This window comes from Protopterus annectens, chromosome 1.part0 (genome assembly GCF_019279795.1).
Source record: "Protopterus annectens isolate FY-2018-M chromosome 1.part0, PAN1.0, whole genome shotgun sequence".
NCBI lineage: Eukaryota > Metazoa > Chordata > Ceratodontiformes > Protopteridae > Protopterus > Protopterus annectens.
The window spans coordinates 1985947448-1985972065 of record NC_056725.1 but is presented as its reverse complement, the minus strand read 5'-3'; the positions used below and the strand labels follow the sequence as shown (position 1 = coordinate 1985972065).

At 43.6% G+C, this 24618-nt stretch overlaps 1 protein-coding gene across 3 annotated transcripts in view; it reads right to left on the bottom strand.

The window, feature by feature from the left end:
* Positions 1-24618, bottom strand: part of RNF144A (ring finger protein 144A) — a 731556-nt gene that overhangs the window by 396729 nt on the left and 310209 nt on the right. For all 3 annotated transcript variants that reach the window (XM_044070579.1, XM_044070569.1, XM_044070560.1), the window contains one exon: positions 8185-8289. In XM_044070579.1, the coding sequence (XP_043926514.1) occupies positions 8185-8289 (105 nt within the window). The remainder of the gene's footprint in view (positions 1-8184; positions 8290-24618) is intronic.

Sequence of the window (24618 nt, the reverse complement as noted above, 5' to 3'; positions counted from 1 at the left end):
CCTCTAGTGTGTCTGAATCTGCCTCTTTGTGGCCTGTCTGACACTGGAAAGGACCAGTTCTTAGAGGGCCAGTTCCTGCTAAATCTGGGTGGCTGTACCTGTAAGAAATCCTTTACTGTCTGCATAGATTTTGCCTTATCTTCCATTTTCTTTAACACCTCCTCTGCCTTAACACCAAACAAAGTATCATGCTGTAATGGAGCATCCAATAATTTTGCTTTAACATGATCAGGCAGATTCTGTTCCTTTAACCAAGCATGCCTTCTAATAACAGAACCTGTAACAGCGGCCCTGCACGAGGCCTCCAGTGAATCATAGCCACATTGCAAAGTATGTTTTCCCACTTGTTCAGCTGCATGCAATAAATCCTGCAAATCTTTGTTCTCAGAACATTCAGAATTTGTCAACATTTTTTGTTTTAACAAAGACATTAAGTATTGCTGATATTTGAGCATATGAAACTGGCAATTTAAAGCCCTTACAGCCAAGGTAGCAGAAGTGTAAACTTTTTTCCCCCATCTGTCCAAAGCCCTAGAATCTCTGTCTGAAGGGACAGGGTTTTTGGCAGAAGCAGCTTTGACCCCTTTGGGACCCTGTGAGATAGTTTCTGGGTCAGCAGCAGGGTTTTTGTAAAGAAATTTATGGGAGTCTGGGACTCTGTAGTATCTGTCCGGCTTAACAGGGGCAGGAGGTACAGAGTCTGGAGACAGGCCGGACTCTGAAAAAACATCATCTACTATGTCTAGAACAGGGGGAATTGCAAGTGGTCTGTGCTGAGGAAGTAAAAGAAAGTCTCTAAATCTTTTCTTAGAATCAGAATAATCCTGGCTCTCCCAATGGAAATGTTCGCTCATGGTTTGCAGGGTTTCCCCAAAAGAATAGTCCTCAGGAGGAGAAGCTGAAGGAATAGAATCTTCAGCATCAGAATCCTCATAGGGAGGAACGGAATATCCCTGATCAGAAGAGGAATCAGAGGAAATGGAAACCTGATCAGAGGAATCATATTCAGTGTCTTGCCTAGGCCTCTTATCAGGAGGGGGATGGGAACCCCTGATCAAAGTAATTAGGTCTTCGGCCATTTTGAGCATCTGTTTCTTAGGCATAGAAGCCTGTCCTGGAGAATACGGAACTGGTTTCCTTGTCTTTAAAACTGTTTTAGACTTTGTCTTGGATGCTGAAGTAGGCTTTATATAAAGTTGTGTAGGTCTGAAGACACCCTCAGAAGCCAATGTCTGCTCAGCGGCTCCAGACCCATCTGAGGGATTAATTTCCGAAGGGCCAATACCTTGAATATCCAGAGGCCTAGCTGTCTCCACGTGGGAGTCAGAGGTGGCCTGTGGCTCTGAGGAAGCGGGAGTTAGGGTCTGCAAAAGCACCTCACTGAGCACCGGCGAACCAGCGACTGGCCTAGAAGAGGCTTCGTCCTCGGATGCTTGTCCTTGTCTTTATCCTTGCGTTTTTTATGAATTCCGGTCGTCGGTTGTTCCGACGGCATTATGTAGTTAAACCTTCTGCCAAAATAATGAAAAGCAAAATCGTACAGACGCTTAATAGTGCGTTGGTTAAATCTAGCACAAAACCGACAACTAGCAACGTCGTGATCAGGGCCTAGGCAAGGAATACAGTAAGAGTGGAAATCCTTATGAGGTATTTGCTTCCCACAAGAAATACAATTGTTAACTTTTTCTGACATCGGTCTGGAGCAAGAAAAAAGTTTCCCCAATGGGGTACTTAGCTGTATTGAAGACTTCGGATCTGAAATTCGATTTCGAAAATCTCAGGAGTCGGCTGACCGGCACTTGCGAATTGCTTTTGCTTCAGGCACCGCGCAGCAAGAAAGACTGAAGAAAATGGCATCGGCTGCATCTTTTATACCCCTGGCGCACTGACATCAGGGAAGAGGCGACAGCAACCGATGCCGGACCAGGACTTTGGAATTCAGGCCGACTGCGGGTAACCTGCCAGCAGGATAACCCAAGTGTAATGACTGCAACAGTGAAACACGATGAACATCTGTACTATGTTCTTTGTGTTTCACTGTTGCAGTCATTACATTTGGGTAGATTCCCAAACCTATAGTTGGGAGGAGGAATTTAGATAGCATTAGGGCCAGCTATAAGGCCCTGCAAGACTGCAGTGGCAAAGCCAGCTCTTGATTTAGAGAAAATTGGCAAATGATAATGCTTGGTGAAAGTATGTACAGAACTCCAGGTAGCAGCTTCTAGGATGTCCCTGGTAGGGACGCCTCTGAGAAAGGCTGTAGAGGTAGATGCAGCCCTGGTGGAGTGAGGTCTGTTCCCCTGGAGGATAGGTTTTCCATGGTGCTTATAGCAGAAATGAATGCAATAGCTTATCCATTTAGAAATGGTTTGCTTTGAAATAGCCTTCCCCCCTGCCCCTGCAGCAAATGTCACCAGCAGTTGTTCAGACTGCCTTTGAGGTTTAGTCCTGTCCAAGTAGACTCTAAGTTGTCTCTGCACATCCAAGGAATGCAGTATCCATTCCCCTTTATTCTGTGGATTGGGAAAGAAGGTTGGCAAATGAATGGGTTGATTAAGAGCCACACTGGATACTACCTTGGGCATGAAGGATGGATTGGTTCTGAGGGACACCCTGTCCGCATGAAAGATGATGAAAGGCTCCACTGCCATAAGGGCCTGTAATTCAGATACCCTTCTAACTGAAGTGATTGCTAAAAGGAAAGCTGTTTTCCAAGAAAGAAATTTTAAGTCTGCAGTAGCAGCTGGCTCGAGGGGAGGTAGAGTGAGTTACTCCAAGACGAAGTTAAGGTCCCAGGCTGGGGTTGGAGCTCTCCTGGGTGGTCTCAAATTTTTGGCCCCTCTGAGGAACTGCTGGAACAGTGGATGAGAGAAGAGGGGAGGTTCTGTGTTATAATGAGCTGAAATGGCTGAGGCATGGATTTTAATGGAGGAAAAAGACAGGCCCTTGTGATGCATCTCAGTTAAGTATTGTAAAGTCTTAAGTAAATTGGGTGCTGCTGGGCTCATCCCTTGAGATTGGTTCCAGGCACAGAATCTTTTCCATTTTTCAGCATAAGATTTTCTAGTACTAGGCCTCCTTGCCTCTAAAATGATATCCATCACAGGTGCTGAGGGATGGTAAAGGAGAGATTAAGTATTTAGCCAGGCTGCAAGGTTCAGTGTTAGAAGGTGAGGGTGCAGAATCTGGTTCTCCTGCTGAGACAGCAGGGAAGGAGTCTGAAGCAGGTGCCATGGAGCAATCAAAATCATCCTTGGTTTGTCCTGTTTGTATTCAGTAGTACTTTGGAGAGCAGAGGCAGAGGGGGAAAGGCATAGACTGATAGGTTTTTCCAGCTGAAGGACAGAGCATCCACTTTCCAGGCTTGTTTGTGGGGAGTCCTTCTGCAAAATTTGTCCAATTGGTAGTTCTGGGGAGAGGCAAACAGGTCTATATCTGGGCTCCCCCATTTGCTTGTCAACATGTTGAAAGTCCCTGGTTCCAGTTTCCACTCGTGTGGGTCCATGAGGTTTCTTCTTAGTCCATCTGTCAGTGTATTTAATTTTCCTGGCAGGAATTGAACTTGTAGGTGCACTTGGTAGCTCAAGGCTGTGTTCCACAATGCCATGGCTAGTCTGCAGAGGGGGTAAGAATGTGTACCCCCCTGCTTGTTTATGTACCACATAACAGTGGTGTTGTCCGTCTTTACCATTAGTTGTCCTGAAAGAATGCGGTCCTTGAAGGCTGTCAGAGCATTCTGTACAGCTAACATTTCTTTTTGATTGATATGCAGGTGCATTTGACTTGGGTTCCATTTGCCCTGAATGCACTTTCCTGCCAGGTGAGCCCCCCATGCATAGCCTGATGCATCTGTTGTTAGGGTTTCAGCAGCAGGGGGTGGTGTGAAAGGTAGTCCCTTGCTTCTATGGAAAGCCTCTGCCCACCAAAGAAACTCTAGGCATAGGCAAGGTATGACAGGAATCACTGTTTCTAGGTCCTGAGAATGTTGACACCATAGGCTTTTTAGATACCACTGTAGTTTCCTCATATGCAGTCTTGCATATGGAATTAGAAGAATACAGGAGGCCATGAACCCCAAGGCTTGCAGTATTTGTCTTGCAGATGGCAGGGTTTTTGTGGCCACTTGTTTGAAGTAGGTTGTCAAATTAATTTATCTGGTATGAGGTAAGCCATCTGGGAAGTTGTATTCAAGCTTGCTCCCAGGAATATAATTTTTTGACAGGGTACAAGTTGTGATTTCATTTTCTTTATGGTGTACCCCAGACAAGTTAGAACCCTTTGTACAAAGGCCAGATGATTCAAAAGTATGTCCTGGCTTTTTGCCTGAATTAAACAATCGTCCATGTATGGGTATATTTGAATATTTCTTTGCCTGCAAAATGCAATAACTGGAGCTAGGCACTTTGTGAATACCCTGGGTGCAGTAGATAAGCCAAAGGGCAGTGCAGAGAACTGACAGTGCATGTAGCATGCTTTGAAACGTAGGTATCTTCTGCAATATTCCCTGATTGGGATGTGCAGGTATGCTTCTTTTAAATCTAATGTTGCCAACCAGGCATCTTTGCCAAGTACAGAAAGTAAATGGTGAAGAGACAGCATCTTGAATTTTGGAATCTCCAAAAAGGTGTAGATCCAGGATAGGATGCCATGAATGGTCTTTTCTGGGTACCAAGAAAAGTCTTGAGTAGAAACCTTGTCCCTTTTCCTCTTCTGGTACCAGCTGAATAGCCCCCATGCTTAAGAGAGAAAGCACTTGTTTTTGGGCCTCTGCCCACTGATTTGGGGGTAGGTCCGGCCACCCGCTTGGTGTTGGCAATGTGTGGAAGTGAAATCTGTATCCCTGGGACACTATATTTAAAACCCATATGTCCTAGGTAATGAGTTCCCAGTTCTTTGCATGAAGAGCAATCTTTCCCCCCCAAAGGGGCAGTCAGTTGATAAGTGCTTGGAAATTTTAAAAGGAAGTCATTGAGACAGTTTACCATAGGGGGAGTCTTATTATTCCCAGATTTGGAAGTGGAGGCCCCCCACTGCTTAGTTCTTTATGTCCTCTGGGACTGAAACCTGGGGTTTTTACTTTGTCTGGGTTTGGCTTGAGAAGACCTGGAAGGGGCTGGAAAAGACCAATTCTTAGAGGGCCAGTGCCTACTAAATCTAGGAGGCTGAACTTGTAAGAAATATTTAACAGTTTGCATAGATTTAGCTTTATCTTCCATCTTTTTAAGAACTTCCTCAGCCTTGTTGCCAAACAGGCAGTCCTGATTTAAAGGAGCATCCAACAATTTAGCTTTAACATGATCAGGCAAAGATTGCTCCTTAAGCCAAGCATGCTTTCTGAGCACAGACCCAATAACAGCAGCCCTGCAAGAGGCCTCTAAAGAATCAAAACCACATTGCAAAGTATGTTTTCCAACTTGTTCAGCAGAATGCATTAAATCCTTTAATTCTTTATTTTCCACACAGTCAGGAATCAACATAATTTTCTGTTTAAGCAGTCCAATAACATGTTGCTGATACTTTAACATATGAAACTGGCAATTTAAAGCCCTAATGGCCAAGGTTGCAGAAGTGTAAACCTTCTTACCCCATCTATCCAGCACCCTGGAGTCTCTATCAGAAGGGGTAGGATTTTTAGCAGTAGAAGCCTTAATGCCCTTGGGCCCCTGTGAAATAGTCCCTGGATCTGCAATAGGATTTTTAAAAAGGAACTTGTGGGACTCAGGGACCCTGTAGTATCTGTCAGGTTTTCTGGGAGCAGGAGGCAGGGAATCAGGGGCCAAACTAGATTCCGAAAAAGCATCATCAACAATGTCTAGTACAGGAGGAATAGCTAAAGGCCTATGCTGAGGTAGGAGAAGGAAATTCCTAAGCCTCTTTTTTGAATCAGAAAAATCCTGGCTTTCCCAGTGGAAATGCTCCCTTAGCGTATGTAAGTTTTCCCCAAAAGAAAAATCCTCAGGAGGGAAAGCAGAGGGAATGGAGTCCTCTGCATCAGAATCTTCATAAGTTGATAAGGGCAAATCCAGATCATCAGAAGAATCAGAAAAAACAGAATCCTGCTCAGAAGACTCATAATCAACTTCAGTCTTAGGCCTCTTAGAAGGGGGGGTTGGCTACCCCTGATTAGAGTTATTGGATCTTCAGCCATTCTTATAATTTCTTTTTGGGCATAGAGGCCTGAGCATGTGGCCTGGGCGTCAGTTTTAATATGCAAGTCCATAGGCCTGAATACACCCTCAGAAGCCGGTGCTTGCACAGAGGCTCCGGACCCATCCAAGGTAGAGACATCCGTAGGTTCCATAGTTGAAGCATCTCGCTGCATACTGGACTCCGAATGGGTCTCAGTAGAGGCCTGTGAATCAGAAGTAGCGGGTATCAGAAGCTGCAAAAGCACCTCACTGAGTACCGGCAAACTGGCGAATGGCTTAGGAGAAGCGTTGTCGCAGTTTTGGACCTCGGCGGCCTGTCTCTGTCTTTATCTTCACATTTTTTCGGTATCCTGGTAGTCGGATGGCCGATCGACGACATTTCTGGATAATTAAACCGAGAACCGAAATATTTAGAGGCGAAAATATACCGACAATGGAAAGTGCGCTGACTAAATAAAGCACAAAACCGACAGCAAAGTACATCGTGGTCAGGGCCTAGGCAACGAACAAAAATCTTTATGAGGTATTTGCTTTCCACAAGTAATGCAATTATTAACTTTTACTGACATCGATAAGGAGCAAGAAAAAGTTTCCCCAATGGGGTACTTAGCTTTAGTTGAAGACTTTGGTTCTGAAACTCGAAAATGAAAATTTTAGGAGTAGGCCAAATGGCACTTGTGAACTGCTTCCGCTTCGGGCACCGCACGGCAAGAAAGACTGATGTAATGGCGTTGGCTGCATGTTTTATACCCCTGACGACCTGACATCATGGAAGAAGGGAAGCAACCGACACAGGACCGAAGGTTTTGTTAATCAGGCCGACTGAGGGCTACCTGCAAGAAGATAACCCAAATATAATGACTGCAACAGTGAAACACGAAGAACATCTGTGAAAAGGCTGAAAGCCCACAGAACTGAATGACTGCAAATCACTCTCAGTCAAAGATACAACATGAGACTTGTACACAGAAACAACCTGATCATCTTCTCTGTAATTAAGTTTTGTTTCTTTTTCTAGGAGTATCCCTATTTGGAGAATGGTCATGGAAGAGCCTAACATCTCTGGCAAGAGGTCTCCTTTCCCAGACAACTCCTGTACCTGAAGCGTTTGATTCTCCCACAGGTACTGGAATAGTATTTGAGGACTTCTCTAACCCCCAGTCCATAATGACAAATACTGCTATACAAGAGCAAGTTGAGGCAACAGGTAAGTGGTCTGTGGAAGCATCTTTGACCAAGCAAAATTCACTAACCATAGGCTGAGACACTAATTTTACTTTTTAAATATTAAGGTAGATCAGAAATAATACCACAAATATTTAATAAAAAAACTTGAAAGAAAGGGGGTCCCCAAAAAGAGGCCTTATTTGTTAGGCAAGAAACTTAACAGACTTGTGTTCCTCTGGAACCAGATAGATGCTTCTCCTCCAGCTGGCAGTAAAATTCTAGAAAGTCACATCACTCTGGTTGCTGATATACTTCCTCCAAAAAAAAAGGGTGCAGCCTATCAGGAACAAGAGTGAGTGAGAGAAAGAGGGGAATTAGAGCTTTGTCAAAATGGCCGGGTGCTATGTTCTTGGCAGGTGAATGAAGAACATCTAAAAGAACATTACAAGACTCTAGGAAAATGCAACTCTCTCTCTCTCTGGTCATATAACTTAACCTTTTCCAACTCTATTTCCCTCTGGATAGCTTACTCTGCTTATTCTTCTCATTGCAATGATTTCAACATGCCAACTCAGATAACCACTCGGTACATAATGCATGCATATACTGCATTTTGTCAGTTACTCTGCATATAAAGCCATGTATAGATTTGTCTTTATACCCCCTAGCACCTCTAATATTCACTTTGTGTGTAATACATGTACATACTACATTTTGTTTTTCACTTTGGACAGGTCATACATCAATTGCGTTTACACCCAGGCTGACAGTGAAATGAGTCCATTGGGTTCAGTACCCTAAACTGGTTAACAAATTCAAAATAAGTAAAATAAACTTGTTTTCTCAATAGTATGAAATGGAACTTCACCTCATTTTCCTGTATATGTCCTCGTCTTAAACAAGAGGAATCTGGACAGCTAATGGTAGTTTCTTGACCTTCGTTGATTAGTAACTCCACATACCGCTTCAAGCACTGTTGAAAAAACAAGAACTAGGTTTCATTCTTTGGTAAAGATTTTGTAAAGAAGCAGTCACACCTTATTTAAAAAAATTCTAAATTTCATGAAAAAAAGGAAGCTACAGCACTGAATTCCATGCACAAAACAAAATCATAGAAAGACAAAAAATATTTTACTGTAGTAGGTAAACACAACTGTTCCCAGACATTACTTCTGACTATTCTGTGTTAGTTTTTTTTTACTACTGTCCTACTTATGCAGTTATATAAGGGTTTCTATGACCCAGACTCAGGCAAGCAGTAAACTCAATATAAAAGTGGTGCTTGCCTTGCAGGAACCTTCAGAACTGTCCTGCTGCAACAGAACCATTAACAGCACTGGCACTTGCAGGCTACTGCACAGACCAGTTCAGACTACTTCCCACCTTGTATCCATCTACATGTCTAATACTGACAGCAGTTTTCTGCGTTAGTACAAGTACTGGTAGACCCTTTATTTATTTTCCAGATATGTTTTTAGTCATTTTCCAAATACTTTCAGTAAGCAGATGATAAAATCTCTCCACATACTTACAAGTATAATTTTATTTAAAAAGAAAAATCTGCGGTATCGCTCGAAGTCTCAGAAAAACCATACTGGGTCCAAAACAAGGCAAGAAGAAACTTCGCAGTGTGGTGTGTGTGAAGTTCACTCTCAAATATGTTATGCACCTAGTTCACTAATAAAATTTGAACTTTAAAATAATATAAAATATAAAATTACACTCAGCTAAGATCAATTGTTTGTCTGCATCAATAAAGGATATTCCATTTTTAACTTGACTCTGAACTGTAGACCACATACTATTTTATTACTTTGTAGTACGTATTTTAAATTTCAAATGTTATTAGTGAAACAGGAGCATAATATATCTCAAGGAGTGAACTTCACACCCACCACACTGCAAAGTTTCTGCTTGGTTTACAATTTTATATCACCTTCAATTTCCTTTTCCCCCCATTTTTTACATGAGGTTGAGGTGTTACCAACAGTGACCATCATCTACAGTCAAAGTTTGCATTTCTGGGTGGGTAGGCAAGGCAGATTTATATAATACTAGCACATTCCCAGAATCCCATAAAGGCAAAAGGAAAAAAAATGTGGGAATCAACTTACTGAAATAAAATCATCACAAAAATCTATTGCTACCAAGTGCACTTTTATATCCAAAATGAAAACTTTCAGTGCTGTTATTCCATCCCCCAAGCATTTTGCAGGCTAACTGTATTGGCAAGGTTAGCACCTTAGTGTCCATGTTCTTGTTGCAGTTAAGGCTGAGAAAACAGCTTGATCTTGAATTCTCCTGTTTTGCAATGGGAACTTGAATTATGACTGGATGACCCCCACACAAATGCACTCACCCAAGTATTTGTCTTCCTAACATACGGTTTCCCCAAGTTGTCCTACTATCTGCTACTGATGCACAGTACAGTAAAGTTTTGTACCTACCATAAATGTAGATGTCCGAGTGTTCACACTGCTGCAGTCATCACACTTGGGTTATCCTGCCATCAGGCGGTCCCGCAGTCGTCCAGAGTTCCAAAGTCTTGCTCCGGCGTCAGTTGCTGTCGCTTCTTCCCTGACGTCAGTGTGCCAGGGGTATATAAGAGGCATCCAACGCCATTTTCTTCAGTTTTTCTTGCCCCAGATGTCAGGTGCCCCCAAGTAGGTAGGCAATACATATTGCTAATAAAACATATAAAAGGAATACCTTCAGTTACAAGCAAATACACCACAAAGGTTGTACAGGATAGAAAGGCATAGAAAAGTTCAGCTAGGTCAAAGGGGATGGAGGGAGGGTAACCTGGACTGCAGCAGTGTGAACACTCGAACATCTACATTTATGGTAAGTACAAAACTGTACTATGTTCATCGTGTTACACTGCTGCAGTCATCACACTTGGGTTGAATCCCAAAGCTAAGGATGGGCGGTGGAACTAAACAGGGTTTGGAGAAGCTAGTAGGCCCTGCAGAACTGCAGTGGCAAAGCCAGCTCTGGTTTTAGAGTATAGAAGTAAGTGATAGTGTTTAGTGAAGGTGTGCACTGAACTCCAAGTTGCAGCCTCCAAAATATCCTTGGTTGGTACCCCTCTGAGAAAGGCCATTGATGTTGCTGTAGCCCTGGTGGAATGGAGCCTAATGTTACCAGGTACAGGTTTCCCATGGTGTGTGTAGCAGAAATGGATACAATGTCCTATCCATTTTGAAATGGTCTGTTTTGAGATAGCTTTTCCTTGTGATCTTGCAGCATAGGATACAAAGAGCTGTCAGATTTTCTGAAAGCCTTAGTTTTATCCAAGTAGTAACGTAATTGCCTGTGAATGTCCAAAGAGTGTAAGAGCCTTTCCCCTTTGTTCTGGGGGTTTGGATAAAAGGTGGGCAAATTAATGGTTTGGTTTAGGGCCATACTGGATACCACCTTTGGCATAAAGGAAGGGTTAGTTCGTAAAGCGACTCTGTCTTGATGAAAAATGATGAAGGGCTCCACTGCCATTAGGGCCTGTAGCTCTGAGACTCTCCATGCTAAAGTTATTGCTAGCAGCAGGGTAGTTTTCCATGACAGAAACTGTAAGTCAGCTGTAAAAGCTGGTTCAAAGGGCGGTAGTGTAAGTTTTTCCAAAACAAAGTTGAGATCCGAAGTTGGTGTTGGTGCTCTCCGGGGCGGTCTTATGTTCTTAGCCCCTCTGAGGTACTGTTTTAGTACTGGATGTGAAAATATAGGAGAATCCATGTTGTATTGAGCTGAAATAGCTAAGGCGTGGATCTTAATAGATGAAAAGGAAAGTCCTTTGTGCAACATCTCAGTTAAATATTGTAGAATCTGAGGAATATTTGGGACAAGGGGATTTTGGCCTTTAGCCTGGTTCCAGGCGCAAAATCTTTTCCATTTGTCTGAATAGGCTTTCCTGGTGCTAGGCCTCCTGGCCTCTAGAATGATGTCCATAGCAGCTTTAGAGAGAAGTGTTGACTGGTTTGTTTAGGTAATTTGACATGCAGCCAGACTTTAAAGTCTTGAGCTGGCTGTGTAGAATCTGATTGTTTTGCTGAGTGAGCAGGTGAGGAATTTGAGGTAAAATCCATGGTGGGCCTTGAGCCATGTTCCGTAGTATTGGATACCAGTGTTGACGTGGCCAGTCTGGAGCAATGAGTATCATTTGTGGCCTCCCAATCTGGCTTTCAGCAGCACATTTGCCAGAAGAGGCAGTGGAGAAAAGGCATACACTGTTAATGTTTTCCAACTGAATGAGAGGGCGTCCACTTTCCAAGCTATTGTGTGGTATGTCCTTGTGCAAAATGTCCGTAGTTGGTAGTTTTGGGGCAGGCAAACAGATCTATGTCTGGGCTCCCCCATTTTTGAGTTATCATTGCGATTACTTGTGGATCTAGTTTCCACTCGTGAGGATCTATGATGTTTCTGCTTAGATCGTCTGCCAATGTGTTTTTCTTTCTTGGCAGGAATTGTGCTTCTAGTTGAACTTGGTAGGTCAGTGCTGTGTTCCACAAGGTCATTGCCTGCCTGCATAGGGGGTAGGAATGTGTGCCCCCTTGTTTTATGTACATCACTGTGGTGTTGTCCGTCTTTATTAGGAGTTGTCCTGGATGTAGGAGGTCCTTGAAAGCTGTTAGGGCATTTTGTACAGCTAGCATCTCTTTTTGATTGATATGTAGATGCCTTTGATCTGCAGACCATTTGCCTTGAATACACTGTCCTGCCATGTGTGCTCCCCAGGCATAATCCGATGCATCTGTTGTTATAGTTTGCCTGGCTGTGGGTATGGTAAAAGGCTGACCCTTGTTGAGGTGACATGCCTGAGCCCACCATAGAAACTCCTGTTGAAGGCAGGGAATGAGTGGTATTATTTTATTTCCAGTTTCTAGCTTTTTCCAGCCCCCTGGTATAAAATGCGGTAAACGCGCGTTTTTCAGCTTGTACCTACTCAGCACAGACTCCACGTGGGCCAGCAGAGTAATCCAGGCTGCAGAGAGCTGAATAAGCAACTTTTCTTGATACTAAGTATATTTTTTGTTGCTTTCCACATCTGAATACCTAGCGACTGTATTTCACCTGCCTTTCTGTTACATTGAAGCTGTTTTTACTGCATTTAACTTAATATTGCACTTGGAATCCTTGTTTGTTACTATTTGACTGTATTTGTAGCAAATTCTTCTGTGTAAGCTGTAGTAGCTGATTCATAGCATTTATAAGTGTTTGCTGTACCTGTTTCTGCCTGTTTTGTGAAAAAAAAAAAAAAGAAAAAATATCTCTTGTTTTTCCTGCTTTACTAGTTTAGTCCAGTTTCAGAGTTGCTGATTCCTGGGCTTTGGTTGTAGTTCCTGTGTACTGTTTCCTTGCCTTATTTGGGGAGAGGAAGTTACCTTGCTTACCAGTGGGAGTGGGAAGCATTGAGCTGCCTTTGTCCAGTTTTGTGAGGTTTCAGCCAGTAACTAGTAGTTTATTGGTCGCTTTGGGACAGTTTCTAGCTTTTTCCAGCCCCTGGTATAAAGCGTAAACGCGTTAAGCCTTGATTTAGCCTGAGCTGCCACTGTTGCACACTAGGGCAGCGCCGGTTAGGCAGGTTTAAACTATTCGGGCTACCTAAAGTCCACTCTTCAAATTTTCCCTTAAAACTACCTTCCTCGAACTATACTACTGATCTAATCAGCGTATCCTATAACTAAAAAGATCATCTCCACTTGACTCCAAGTAGACTATTCTCTATCTGTTAAACCTAGCACTTGCTCCTACAGTACTTATTACCTTGATACGGCACTCTTGTCATAGATAGTACCCCAAAAAAAAAAACCCATTTCTCGGTCACCCACGTCCCCCTGAATCTTTTTTAAAGTTTTTGTCTATCCTTCTAGCATGTCGAGGGATCAGTTGCTAGTGTCCTCTCCTGCTCAGCTGGTGAACCTGGGAATACTGAGGCAATGTTACAATTGCCTCATGTACACAGACAACCCTCTCCTCCTCCCACAAAACACAAATACATGCGAGAGATGCAACTATATGGCCAAACTGGAGGCTGAGCTCTCTCAACACAGGACTGGCAAGACCAGTCAGGAGGAGAAGGTTACCACACACACTATAGACCCAGTCTCACATAGCACCATTACAACCTCAAATCATACACATATACACACAAAGACATACTCGGAGGCTCTGATCAAAAATCTACCAAAACAGCAGAGGCCACCAAAGCAGACACCCAAACAACCACCACCTCAGAACACAACACCTGCAACACATAGACCTCACAGTCAGAGTGTCAAACAGTCACAGCCCTTAAGGCCAAACACAATGCCAGACACACTAGTCATTGGTGACTCCATAGTCAGACACACTGGCGTCCGCTCACCAGACTGAGTAAGGAGAAGGTCACAGTAAGCTGCCTGTCGGGCACTAGAATCCGCCACATAGCATAAGCACTCAGGTCTCTCAACAGCAAGTACAAATATGACTCAGTCATTGTCCACGCTGGTGTAAGCGACCTGAGGCGTACCTCCTTGGACTACATGAAGAGAGACATTGAGGAGCTCTCTGATTATGTAGCCCAGGCAGGTATGACCCTGACCTTGAGCAGTATCCTACCTTCACCAAGAGTGATGCCACAATACAGAGATAAGATGATCAGCTTTAACAATTGGCTTAAACACTGGTGTCATTCAAAGGGGATCCAGTATCTGTCTGCCTGGGATGACATGCTGGACAAGCCACGCTGCTTCCAAGGGACGGCTTGCACCTGTCACCCTGGGATTCCGGATATTGGCAAAGGCTCTTGCCACCCCATAGTGCCTTTTTAGGCAAGGCTCAAATTCTAAACCTACCACCCTAGAACACAAAAAGGAAAAAAACTAAGTGTAATGCTGCTCAATGCCAGAAGTCTCAATCTCAAAATGCACGCACTCGAGGCCCTTCTCAGTATGGAGAACATTGATGTCTGTGCTGTGACAGAAACCTGGTTCAAGGCTCCTGAGAGCACCCCAGCTATCAGGTTTTACCTCATATCATGCGTTCCGGCCCCAAAATCCGGACAATACCAAGAAAGGAGGGTATCCATATTCATCAAGGACACCCACACCTCAAGACTGGTGGCAACGCATCGATGCATCGGAGACCATCCAGGTGCAATTAACCATAGGCAAGACTGCTCTGCAAATTGTAGCATGTTACAGGCCACCCTCACAAACTCAGGAACTTCACATGGCCTTCCTGAAAACACTAGAGGGATAAATGTATCACCAAACACCATCATACTAGGTGACTTCAATTACCCTAATATAGACTGGGAACACTACTCAAGCCCAAACACCCTAGCCCAAAAGTTCCTGGAATTCATAAACTCAAATGCCATGGAACAACTAGTCACCATCCCCACAAGAGGAGATAACATACTTGATCTCATCATCACGAACATGGGAGCACAATGTTCAACACGAAGTATACCCCTCACTGGTGAGATCAGATCACAAACTAATCTCGCTGGAGGTCCTCATCCCACCCCACCTGAAATAAAAAGACCACAGTAAAGAACTTCTCAAAGCCGACTTCACACTTCTAAAGACTAGTGTGATCTCCTTTAAGGCCCCGAGGCAGTGGAAAACAGTACTCAAGCCGCTGAATCACTTACAAACACCTTCTACCAGCACCTGCAGGACTGCATGGATAAGGCAATCCCAAACAAAACAAAGACTCTTAGTACCAAAGGCAAGCGTCCAGTCTGGTGGACCCCAGCCATAAACAAACTCTACAATAAAAGGAGGAAGCTACTACAAGATAGAGCAAAATCCTTAAAAGGTAAGACACCCTTGATCACTATAAGTAAAAACTAAGAGCTCTCATAAAATCATCCAAAGCAAATTTGAGAGAAAAATAGCTAAAGACTCAAAAGACAATCATAAGGCCTTCTTTAGCTATGTTAGAAACCTAGGAGGAAACTCCCAGATATGCTCAGAACTAGTTCAAAATGATGTGAAGATTACTGATCCTACAGACATTGCCAACATACTGGCTGACAGGTTCAGTGCAAACTTCTCCCCTCCCCAAAGGAGAGATATCTATACCAAACGATTGCAGCCCCCAAACATCTCCAGCCCAAGTGAGCACTGCTCTCTCCACAGCAAAAGACACAGCATCCATGGGACCTGATGGTGTCCCCGGCTGTGTGCTCCACGAACTCAATGAGGAATTAAACCCACAGCTAGGACAGCTGTTTAATCAAAGTCTTACCTCTGGATACGTCCAGGAGTGGCGCACTGCAACTGTGGTCCCACTTCACAAAGGTGGTGCCTCCACCGACCCTGGGAATTACCGGCCCATTAGCTTGACAAGCCTTATCTGCAAAGCCATGGAAAGGATCATAATGGACCTCATAAATAAAGACATAGGGAATTTGCAGACTTTGGATCCAACCCAGTTTGGCTTTGTCAAAGGCAGATCATGCCTTTTAAACTTGGTTGACTTCTTCGAAACAGTCACCAAAGCCATTGACGAGGGAAAGGCAGCCCATACAGCCTACCTCGATCTGGCTAAGGCCTTCGATACAATACCTCACTCGGGTATCATTGAAAAACTCATCAGCTTAAATGTTAACCCATATATCACAAGATGGGTTGCAAACTGGCTGAGTGACAGAACCCACAGGGTCAGAGTTGCTGGCGCCATGTCAGACTCAAAACCTGTCACAAGTGGTGTCCCACAGGGCTCAGTCCTGGGCCCACTCTTGTTTGGCATCTACTTTTCCGAAGTACAAGCAAACACAGGAGGGTTATGGCTGACAAAGTTTGCAGATGACTGCAAACTGGGCGCCATAGTAGAAAACACATCTGACACAGATATCCTTCAGAAGGGTCTCACAGAAGTGGATGACTGGTGCCAGAGCCACGGCCTGAAGTTAAATGCCAAAAAATGCATAGTCATACCCTTTGGGAAAAACAAGGTTACCCCTATCTACCAAATAGGTGGCAATCCACTGAGCACAGAAGAAGTTATCAGGGACCTGGGGACCCAGGTTGATAGTAGTCTGTCATTCGACACCCATGTAGCTAAAGTAGTTAGGAAGACCTTCTACATTGCCCACCTTATCATGAAGGGATTCTCATCTAGATCAAGGGAGGTCATAGTCTCCCTTTACTCATCACTCATCAGACCAATGATTGAGTACAATGCCCCATTCGGGATGTATCTGACCCGACACTTGCAGCAGCTGGAGAGGCCACAAAAGTTCCTCACCAAAAGGATAAAGGGTCTCAAAAATCCTATGCTGACCGACTGAAAGAAATCCAGCTCTATTCAGTCGCTTACCGCTTGCTCAGAGGTGACCTTTGCCTAACATACAAGGCCATGTCAAACCCAGATTTGATGAATATGCTTCACCTCAAAAAATCTAGATCCATCAGAGCCACAAGGGCGGGAGACTTAAACCTCGACACGGCTATTAATAGGACGTGCTGGAGGGATAGATTCATCACCCAAAGACTCCCTATGCTGTGGAACAAAATCCCGGTACATGTGAGGCAGAGCACCTCGCTGGCCTTGTTCAAGAGAAATCTTGACCAATGGATGGGAGATCGCAGATATACCCAAGGGATTACCTCAGTGTCACTGCTCGACAGAGGCACAGCAAAATAATGGGTATAGTTCCCCATACTAAAGGGGTGGCGTAAGCCACAAAACGATGGGCTAGGCTTGTAAATACCCTCGGGCAGATAGCCTAGTATGAACCTATGAACCTATTGTTTCCAAGCTGTGGCTGTGTTGAGTCTATACACTTTTCAGGTACCATTGTAATTTCCTCAAATGCAGTTTTGCATATGGTATTAGTAGTATGCAAGATGCCATGAATCCCAAGGCCTGCAGAATTTTTCTTGCAGGGAGTTGGGTCTTTGTTGCCATCATTTTGAAGTATTGAGTCAGTTGTCCTTGCTTGTCTGGCATGAGATAAGCCATCTCGGCTGTTGTATTTAAGCTGGCACCCAGGAATATTATGTCTTGTGAGGGCACTAGTTTTGACTTCTTTTCGTTTACTGTGTACCCTAGACAACTTAATAGGTTTTTGACAAACGCCAGATGCTTTAAAAGAATGTCCTTGCCTTCTGCTTGAATAAGGCAGTCGTCCAGGTATGGATATATTTGAATTCCTCTTTGTCTGCAGTATGCAATTACTGGTGCCAGGCATTTTGTGAAGACCCTGGGCAGAGTAGATAAGCCAAAGGGCAGTGCAGAGAATTGGTAATGGGTTGAACCTGCTATAAACTGGAGGTATCTTCTGCAATTTTGTCTGATAGGGACATGCAGGTATGCCTCCTTGAGGTCCAACGTTACTAGCCAAGCCTTCTTGCCCAGCATGGGAAGAAGTTGCTGTAGTGTTAGCATCTTGAATTTGGGTACTTGCAGATATGTGTTTAGAATTGAGAGGTCCAGAATGGGTCTCCAGGCTTTGTCCTTTCGGGGAACTAGAAAGAGTCTTGAATAAAATCTTTGTCCTTGCGCCTGTGTAGGAACCTGTTGAATGGCCCTCATGTCCATGAGAGCTGTAATTTGTTTTTGAGCCTCTGCCCATTGATTTGGTGGCAGGTTTGGCATTCCTTTTATCCTTGGTAAAGTGTGAAAGTGGAATCTGTATCCTTGAGATACAATATTTAGGACCCATTTGTCTTTTGTGATGATGTGCCAGTTGTCTGCAAAAAGTGCTAGTTTTCCTCCCAAGGGAGCTGCCAAGAGGGATTTGCTTGGCAGTCTCAGGGGTAAGTCATTGTGTTTGTATTCTGATAGTTTGAGACCTGTCTTCTCCTCCTTTCTGGGTTGTGGCACCCTATTGTCGAGGCTTGTAAGAGCCTTGTGGCTGACCTCTGCCCCTTGGGCGTCTGTATTTGCCCCTCTGTGGCCTGTCAGAAGCTGGAAAGGACCAGTTTTTGGTTGGCCAATTTCTGCTGAAACGAGGGGGTTGAACCTGTAAAAAAATCCTTGACCGTCTGCATAGATTTTGCCTTATCCTCCATTTTCTTTAAAACTTCTGCTTTTACACTAAATAAAACATCCTGCTGTAAAGGTGCATCCAATAACTTTGCTTTAACATGATCAGGTAAAGCTTGTTCTTTTAACCAAGCATGCCTACGTATGACAGACGCTGTCACTGCTGCTCTACAAGAAGCTTCCAATGAATCAAATCCACATTGCAAAGTATGTTTTCCCACTTGTTCAGCTGCATGCAACAAATCTTGCATTTCCTTGTAATCAGGCTACTCTGTATGTGTGATTACTTTTTGTTTTAATTGAGACATCAAATATTATTGATATTTCAGCATGTGAAACTGGCAATTTAAGGCCCTCATAGCTAGAGTAGCTGAGGTATATACTTTCTTTCCCCATCTGTCTAGTGCTCTGGAATCCCTTTCAGAGGGTACAGGATTTTTAGCAGTAGAGGCCTTAATCCCTTTGGGACCCTGGGAAATGGTTTGCGGGTCAGCAACCGGGCTTTTATATAGGAATTTGTGTGAGTCAGGGACTCTGTAATATCTGTCTGGTTTGGCTGGTGCAGGAGGTAGTGAATCTGGGTTAAGGCTAGATTCTGAATAAACATCATCCACAATGTCCAACACGGGTGGAATAGCAAGGGGTCTGTGCTGGGGTAGTAAAAGGAACTCTCTGAGCCTTTTCTTAGAATCAGAGTAATCCTGGCCTTCCCAGTGGAAATGTTGCCTCATGGTATGTAGGGTTTCCCCAAAAGAGTAGTCTTCTGGGGGAGATGCTGAAGGAATACAGTCTTCATAAGGAGGAAAAGAGTATTCCTGTTCCTCAGAAGAATCTGAGGAAATTGAAACCTGGTCAGAGGAAGCGTAGTCCTCCTCCTGTCTAGGCCTTTTATCAGGAGGGGGATGGGAACCCCTGATTAGGATAATTAAGTCTTCAGCCATCTTAAGCGTCTGTTTCTTAGGCATGGGGCCTTGTACTGGAGACTGCTGTACAGTCTTCTTTGCTTTTAAAGGAGTTTTCAGCTTTGCATAGGATTTAATAGTGAGTGTAGTCGGTCTGAAGACACCTTCTGCAACTGAAGGCGTTTCAACTGCACCGGAATCTCCTTCAGCCATGGAGTCGGAATGACCTAATGGCAAAGGCTGTGAAGGCTTAGTAATCTCCGCTTGGGAATCGGATGCCGCCTGGGGTTCTAAATCAGCGATCGTCAGGGGCTGCGTAGGCACCTCACTAAAAACCGGAGAACCGGCAACTGGGCCAGCAGAGGCCTCGGAGTCTGGTTTGGGTCTCGGCTGCCTTTCCTTATCTTTGCGTTTTTTATGCATTCCGGTCATCGGTTGTTCCGACGGCATGGTATAATTAAATTTCCTACCAAAATAATGTTGGGCGAAATCAAACAGACGTTTAATAGTTTGTTTGTTAAACCTAGCACAAAACCGACAACCTGGGATGTCGTGGTCTGGGCCTAGGCAAGGAATACAATAAGAATGAAAGTCCTTATGAGGTATTTGCTTCCCACAAGAAATGTAATTGTTAACTTTTTCTGACATCGGACTGAGGCAAGAAAAGGTTCCCCAATAGGGTACTTAGCTTTATTGAAGACTTCGGTCTGAAATTCAATTTGAAAATCTCAGGAGTCGGCCGACCAGCACTTGCGAACTGCTTCTGCTTCGGGCACCGCGTGGCAAGAAAGACTGAAGAAAATGGCATCGGATGCCTCTTATATACGCCTGGCGCACTGACATCAGGGAAGAAGTAACAGCAACCGACGCCGGACCAAGACTTTGGAACTCTGGCCAACTGTAGGACCGCCTGATGGCAGGATAACCCAAGTGTGTTGACTGCAGCAGTGTAACACGATGAACATCTGGCAGCTGCTGAATGACACACCAGGGCCTAAAAAGCTAAGAACATTAAATAGGAGTGTTAACCCTCATCAAAAATGGAGGAGCTGTGGGAATTACAATTAATGTACAATTCTCAAAAATAAGTGAAATGTATTAATGCAGTGACAGTATAATACACCAGACAGAATGGACTCCATTACTGGACAGTGCTTGTGTGCCATTTGAATTAGGATACTACCATCATTCTCCGAGAAGCCCCAGAAAGGCAGAAAAGACTGGTGCCCTATACAAGGTTTAGTAAAATGCTGCAAATGCAACTTTATGCCAAACAGTGCTAGTTCATGAAACACTAAATGGCTAACATAACATAACATGGAAGGAAAATAAAAGGTATGACAGATGAAAATAGACTGTCTGGAAAAAAAATCAGACTGATAATTACTATGTGGAAACTGAGCCTGCAGTGGTAAAATGGAAAGATGGACTTCTTCATTACAAATGAATTACAGATGTACACTAAAGCAAGCACACTTCAAATTTGAAATTGTGCTTCATGTACATGCAGTGCCCTCTAATACACTACCAGATGTATTTACAACTAAAATTCTGGAATTGCCAGGATAGCTAATAAATGCTTTCCTCTGGGACCTACAACAAAAAGGAAATATATGCTTTTTTTTTAGCATTTTAAGTCAGCCATAAAAAAATCATGGCCAAGTTTTCAGCAAAAATGTGATATGGAGGGTTGAGTTTCATGGTATGAGTGTAGAAATATTTTTTTAGCTGCAGTAAAAGCGACTAAAAGACATTTTAAGTTTCCAGAGGTAGAAGAAAAAACAAAAAAAAGTCTACCCTTTGCAGCATTTTGCAAAGTCAGACGTAAATTGATGAAGTTTCCTGCACAGTATCTTCTTGCATATAGGGAAAAAAAAGTTATTTTCCACTCCATCCCTGCCACCTCCAGTGTCAGGGCAGCTATTCGTATAGCTGGCTTAGGCACCAGCGAACCCTACAGTCGCCTGTAGACTTCTGTTCCTGGGGGCCCCCAACAAGAGCAAGTTATATTATCTTGATCTTTCGAAACCTGTCAAACCTACAAAAGCTAGTACAGCAATCTTGTATATTTAATAAACCAGGCAGATAATAACTTTTATTTATATCTCCTTTAAAATTCAATGATATATCTGGTTATAATAACATTCTATCAAGTAACAAGCTTCACAACTCCATTAAATAATTTACCACTGACAGTGTTTAAACCCTGCTGGTGACCATTCTGTCCACTAAAACAGCATAGCCAGCTTTAGATACTTGCAATATCTGTGCTTGACTGTATGGAGGCCCCACGAAAACTGCTGCTGGTTGAAAAAAGAATATATTAATTTTCTGATTATAATCTTTTACCTGAACAGGGCTGTAGTATGACCCTGTCAGGATAAAGCTGATAATTAATATGAACAAGATAAGTACTAGAGAGATCAGCAGCCCACAATGACTGATCTCAGTACTTACCTTAAGTTTTAAGAAGAGCTGATGATCCCAGTCATCAGGGATGGTTCTCTTTCAGGGAGTTTTATAAATACTGGCAGAAAGTACAACTGTGTAAAATCTTACCATAATGGTAGATGCCCTTCTCTTCACTGTTGCAGTTATTCATATCCCTACCTAGGGCAGCCTGATGTCTGGCCAGTATACTAAACCCTTAGGTTGCTTTAAGATATGCCGTACATTACACGTATGCTCCTTGCGTAGCATAGGGCATACAGGTGAAGTCTGGAAGTACAATGCTCAAAAGTGAAAGCCCCAGTAGGAATGCCAATCCAAGGAAAACCAAGAGGTAACCAGTACATCCAGAAAAGAAATGGACCAGGGGGAGGAGGAAGGGAGTGAATGAATACTGCAAAAGTGAAGAGAAAGATATCTACTGTTATGGTAAGATTTTATAACGGTACTATGTCCTTCTATTTCACTGTTGCAGTATTCATAACATTAGGGAGAGTGCCAAAACTCAGGAAGAAACTTGGGAGGGGAAAGGACCAACAGTGCTCTCTAGGAAACCATGAAGAATGGCCCTAGCAAAACCAGCTCTAGCTCTGGAAATTCCATCCAACTTGTAGCGCTTGTGAAAGTATGCACAGAACACCAGGTAGCTGCCTCAAAAATAGAGATAGTACCCAACTCTTAAAAAAGCACCAGAAGAAGTCACAGCTCTATTACGATGAGCCTTAATAAAATAAGGAAGGCCCTTACCTTGAAAAGAACAAAAAGTAATAGCTTTTGAAATCCAAGAAGAAACAGTCAGCTTGGACACAGCTAATCCCTAGGACCTGGGATGAAAGAAAAACAGCTCAGCAGATTTCCTAATAGCCTTAGTCTTATCCAAATAAAATCTGAGTTGTCTATGCACATCTTCTTACTAGCATATTGTGGAGAAGGGAAAAAAGTTGGCAAATGAGTACACTGATTAAGGGGCAACTCATTCACCACCTTGGGCATAATTAGTATGCAAGAACACCCTGTCCTTATGAAATTCCAAAAAAGGAGGACAAGCCATCAGAGCTTGAAGCTCAGACACCCATCTAGCAGAGGGGTAAAGGCTAACAAAAGATAAGTCTTCCAAAAACAATGTTGTAAGGAAGCTGAAGCTGCAGGCTCAAAAGGAGACTTGGTCAATTTTTCTCAGGCAAACTTAAGATCCCAGGGAGGAGGAACAGACTTCCTGTGAGGCCTAATATGAAGGACACCTTTAAGGAATTGTTTAGCTGCAAATCTAGAAACTAAAGGAAGAGATAAAGGCAGACAAGCAGAGACAGCTGACAAGTGAGCTTTAACAGCAGAATAAGCTAACCCAGAATTGAGCAATTCTCACAGATAATAAAGGAGCAAAGGAACATCCACAGAAAGTGAATCCAGGTTATGAGAAAGACACCAAACAGAAAACTTCTTCCATTTGGATCAACAGGATTTACTAGTACTGGGTTTCCCGGCCTCCTGCAGGACCCTAAGCACATCTTCAGAAAAAAAGGTGTCTATGTGGAACAATCACCCACAGAGTCAGTTGAGTGGACAGGTGGGGATGGATAAGAGATCCCTTGTCTTGTGTGAGTAGGTCCACTGTGTGATTAACTTGTGATGACTGTCCTTGGCTAAATGCAGGAGAAGGAACCAATGCTGTCTTGGCCAAAAGGGAGTCATCAACAAGATTTTGGGGGCATCCTGCTGAATTTTGAACAGGACCTTTGGAATGAAAGACAGGCCATCCAACTTCCACACCAGAGGACCTGGGACTCTGGCACAAGATAGAGGAAGTTTCCTGTTCAAAAAGGAGGCAAAACAGCTAGTTGAGGAGCACCCCACTGGTGAATAATGTCCAAAAACACATCCCTGTGAAGCATCCATTCATGGGATTGAGTTAAGGACCAACTCAGAGTGTCTTCCACAATGTTTTGTCCTGAGGGAATGTAAACTGCCATAAGAGTCACTTGATACTGGACAGCAAGATTCCATAACAGGAAAGCTAACCAGATCTTGTTCGCCAGTTTTACATACCACACCACTGTGGTGGTGTCTGTAAACACCTTGAGAGGTCCCAGTGAGAAAAGAGGATGAAAAACCTGAAGAGACAGCATAAGGGCTCTCATCTCTTTGACATCGATGTGTTCCTTCTGTTGAAGAGGAGACCATACCTCCTGCACCTTTAGGGAGCTAAAAGTTGTTCCGCATCTCACGTCTGAAGCATCTGTGAACAGCTCCTCAGAGAGAAGAGGAGGATGAAAAGGGAACCTAGGATTTAAGGACAACTGCTGGATCCACCAGTGGAGTTCCTTCTTGAGACAAGGTAGAAGAGGAAAGTACAGTTGTGTACACTTACCATAAATGTAGATGTTCAAGTGTATTCACTGTTGCAGTCATCACACTTTGAGGGCTCAGTCGGCCCGAATACCAGAGTCTTTGGATTTCTGTGTCAGATGCTGTCACCTCTTCCATGACATCAAGTCGTAAGGGGTATAAAACATGCAGTCGATGCCATTACATCAGTTTTTCTTGCCCCAGATGTCAGGAGCCCCCAAAATAGGAAGCAATCACATGGTGTGGCACACCTCCAGTAAAAAGTAAATACCATTGCCATAAGATATGGCCAAAAAAGAGGAGAGGCAGAAAGTATAAAAAAGTCAGGGGGCTGGAGGGAGGGTAACCAGGACTGCAACAGTGACTACACTCGAACATCTACATTTATGGTAAGTGTACACAACTGTACTATGTTCTTCATGTTTCACTATTGCAGTCATCACACTTGGGTTGATTCCCAAAGCTGAGGAAGGGTGGAGGCAGTCAAGAAGTATTAGAGCTTAACCAGGGCTGCAACAGTGAATACACTTGAACATCTACATTTATGGTAAGTGTACACAACTGTACGATGTTCTTCGTGTTTCACTATTGCAGTCATCACACTTGGGTTGATTCCCAAAGCTGAGGAAGGG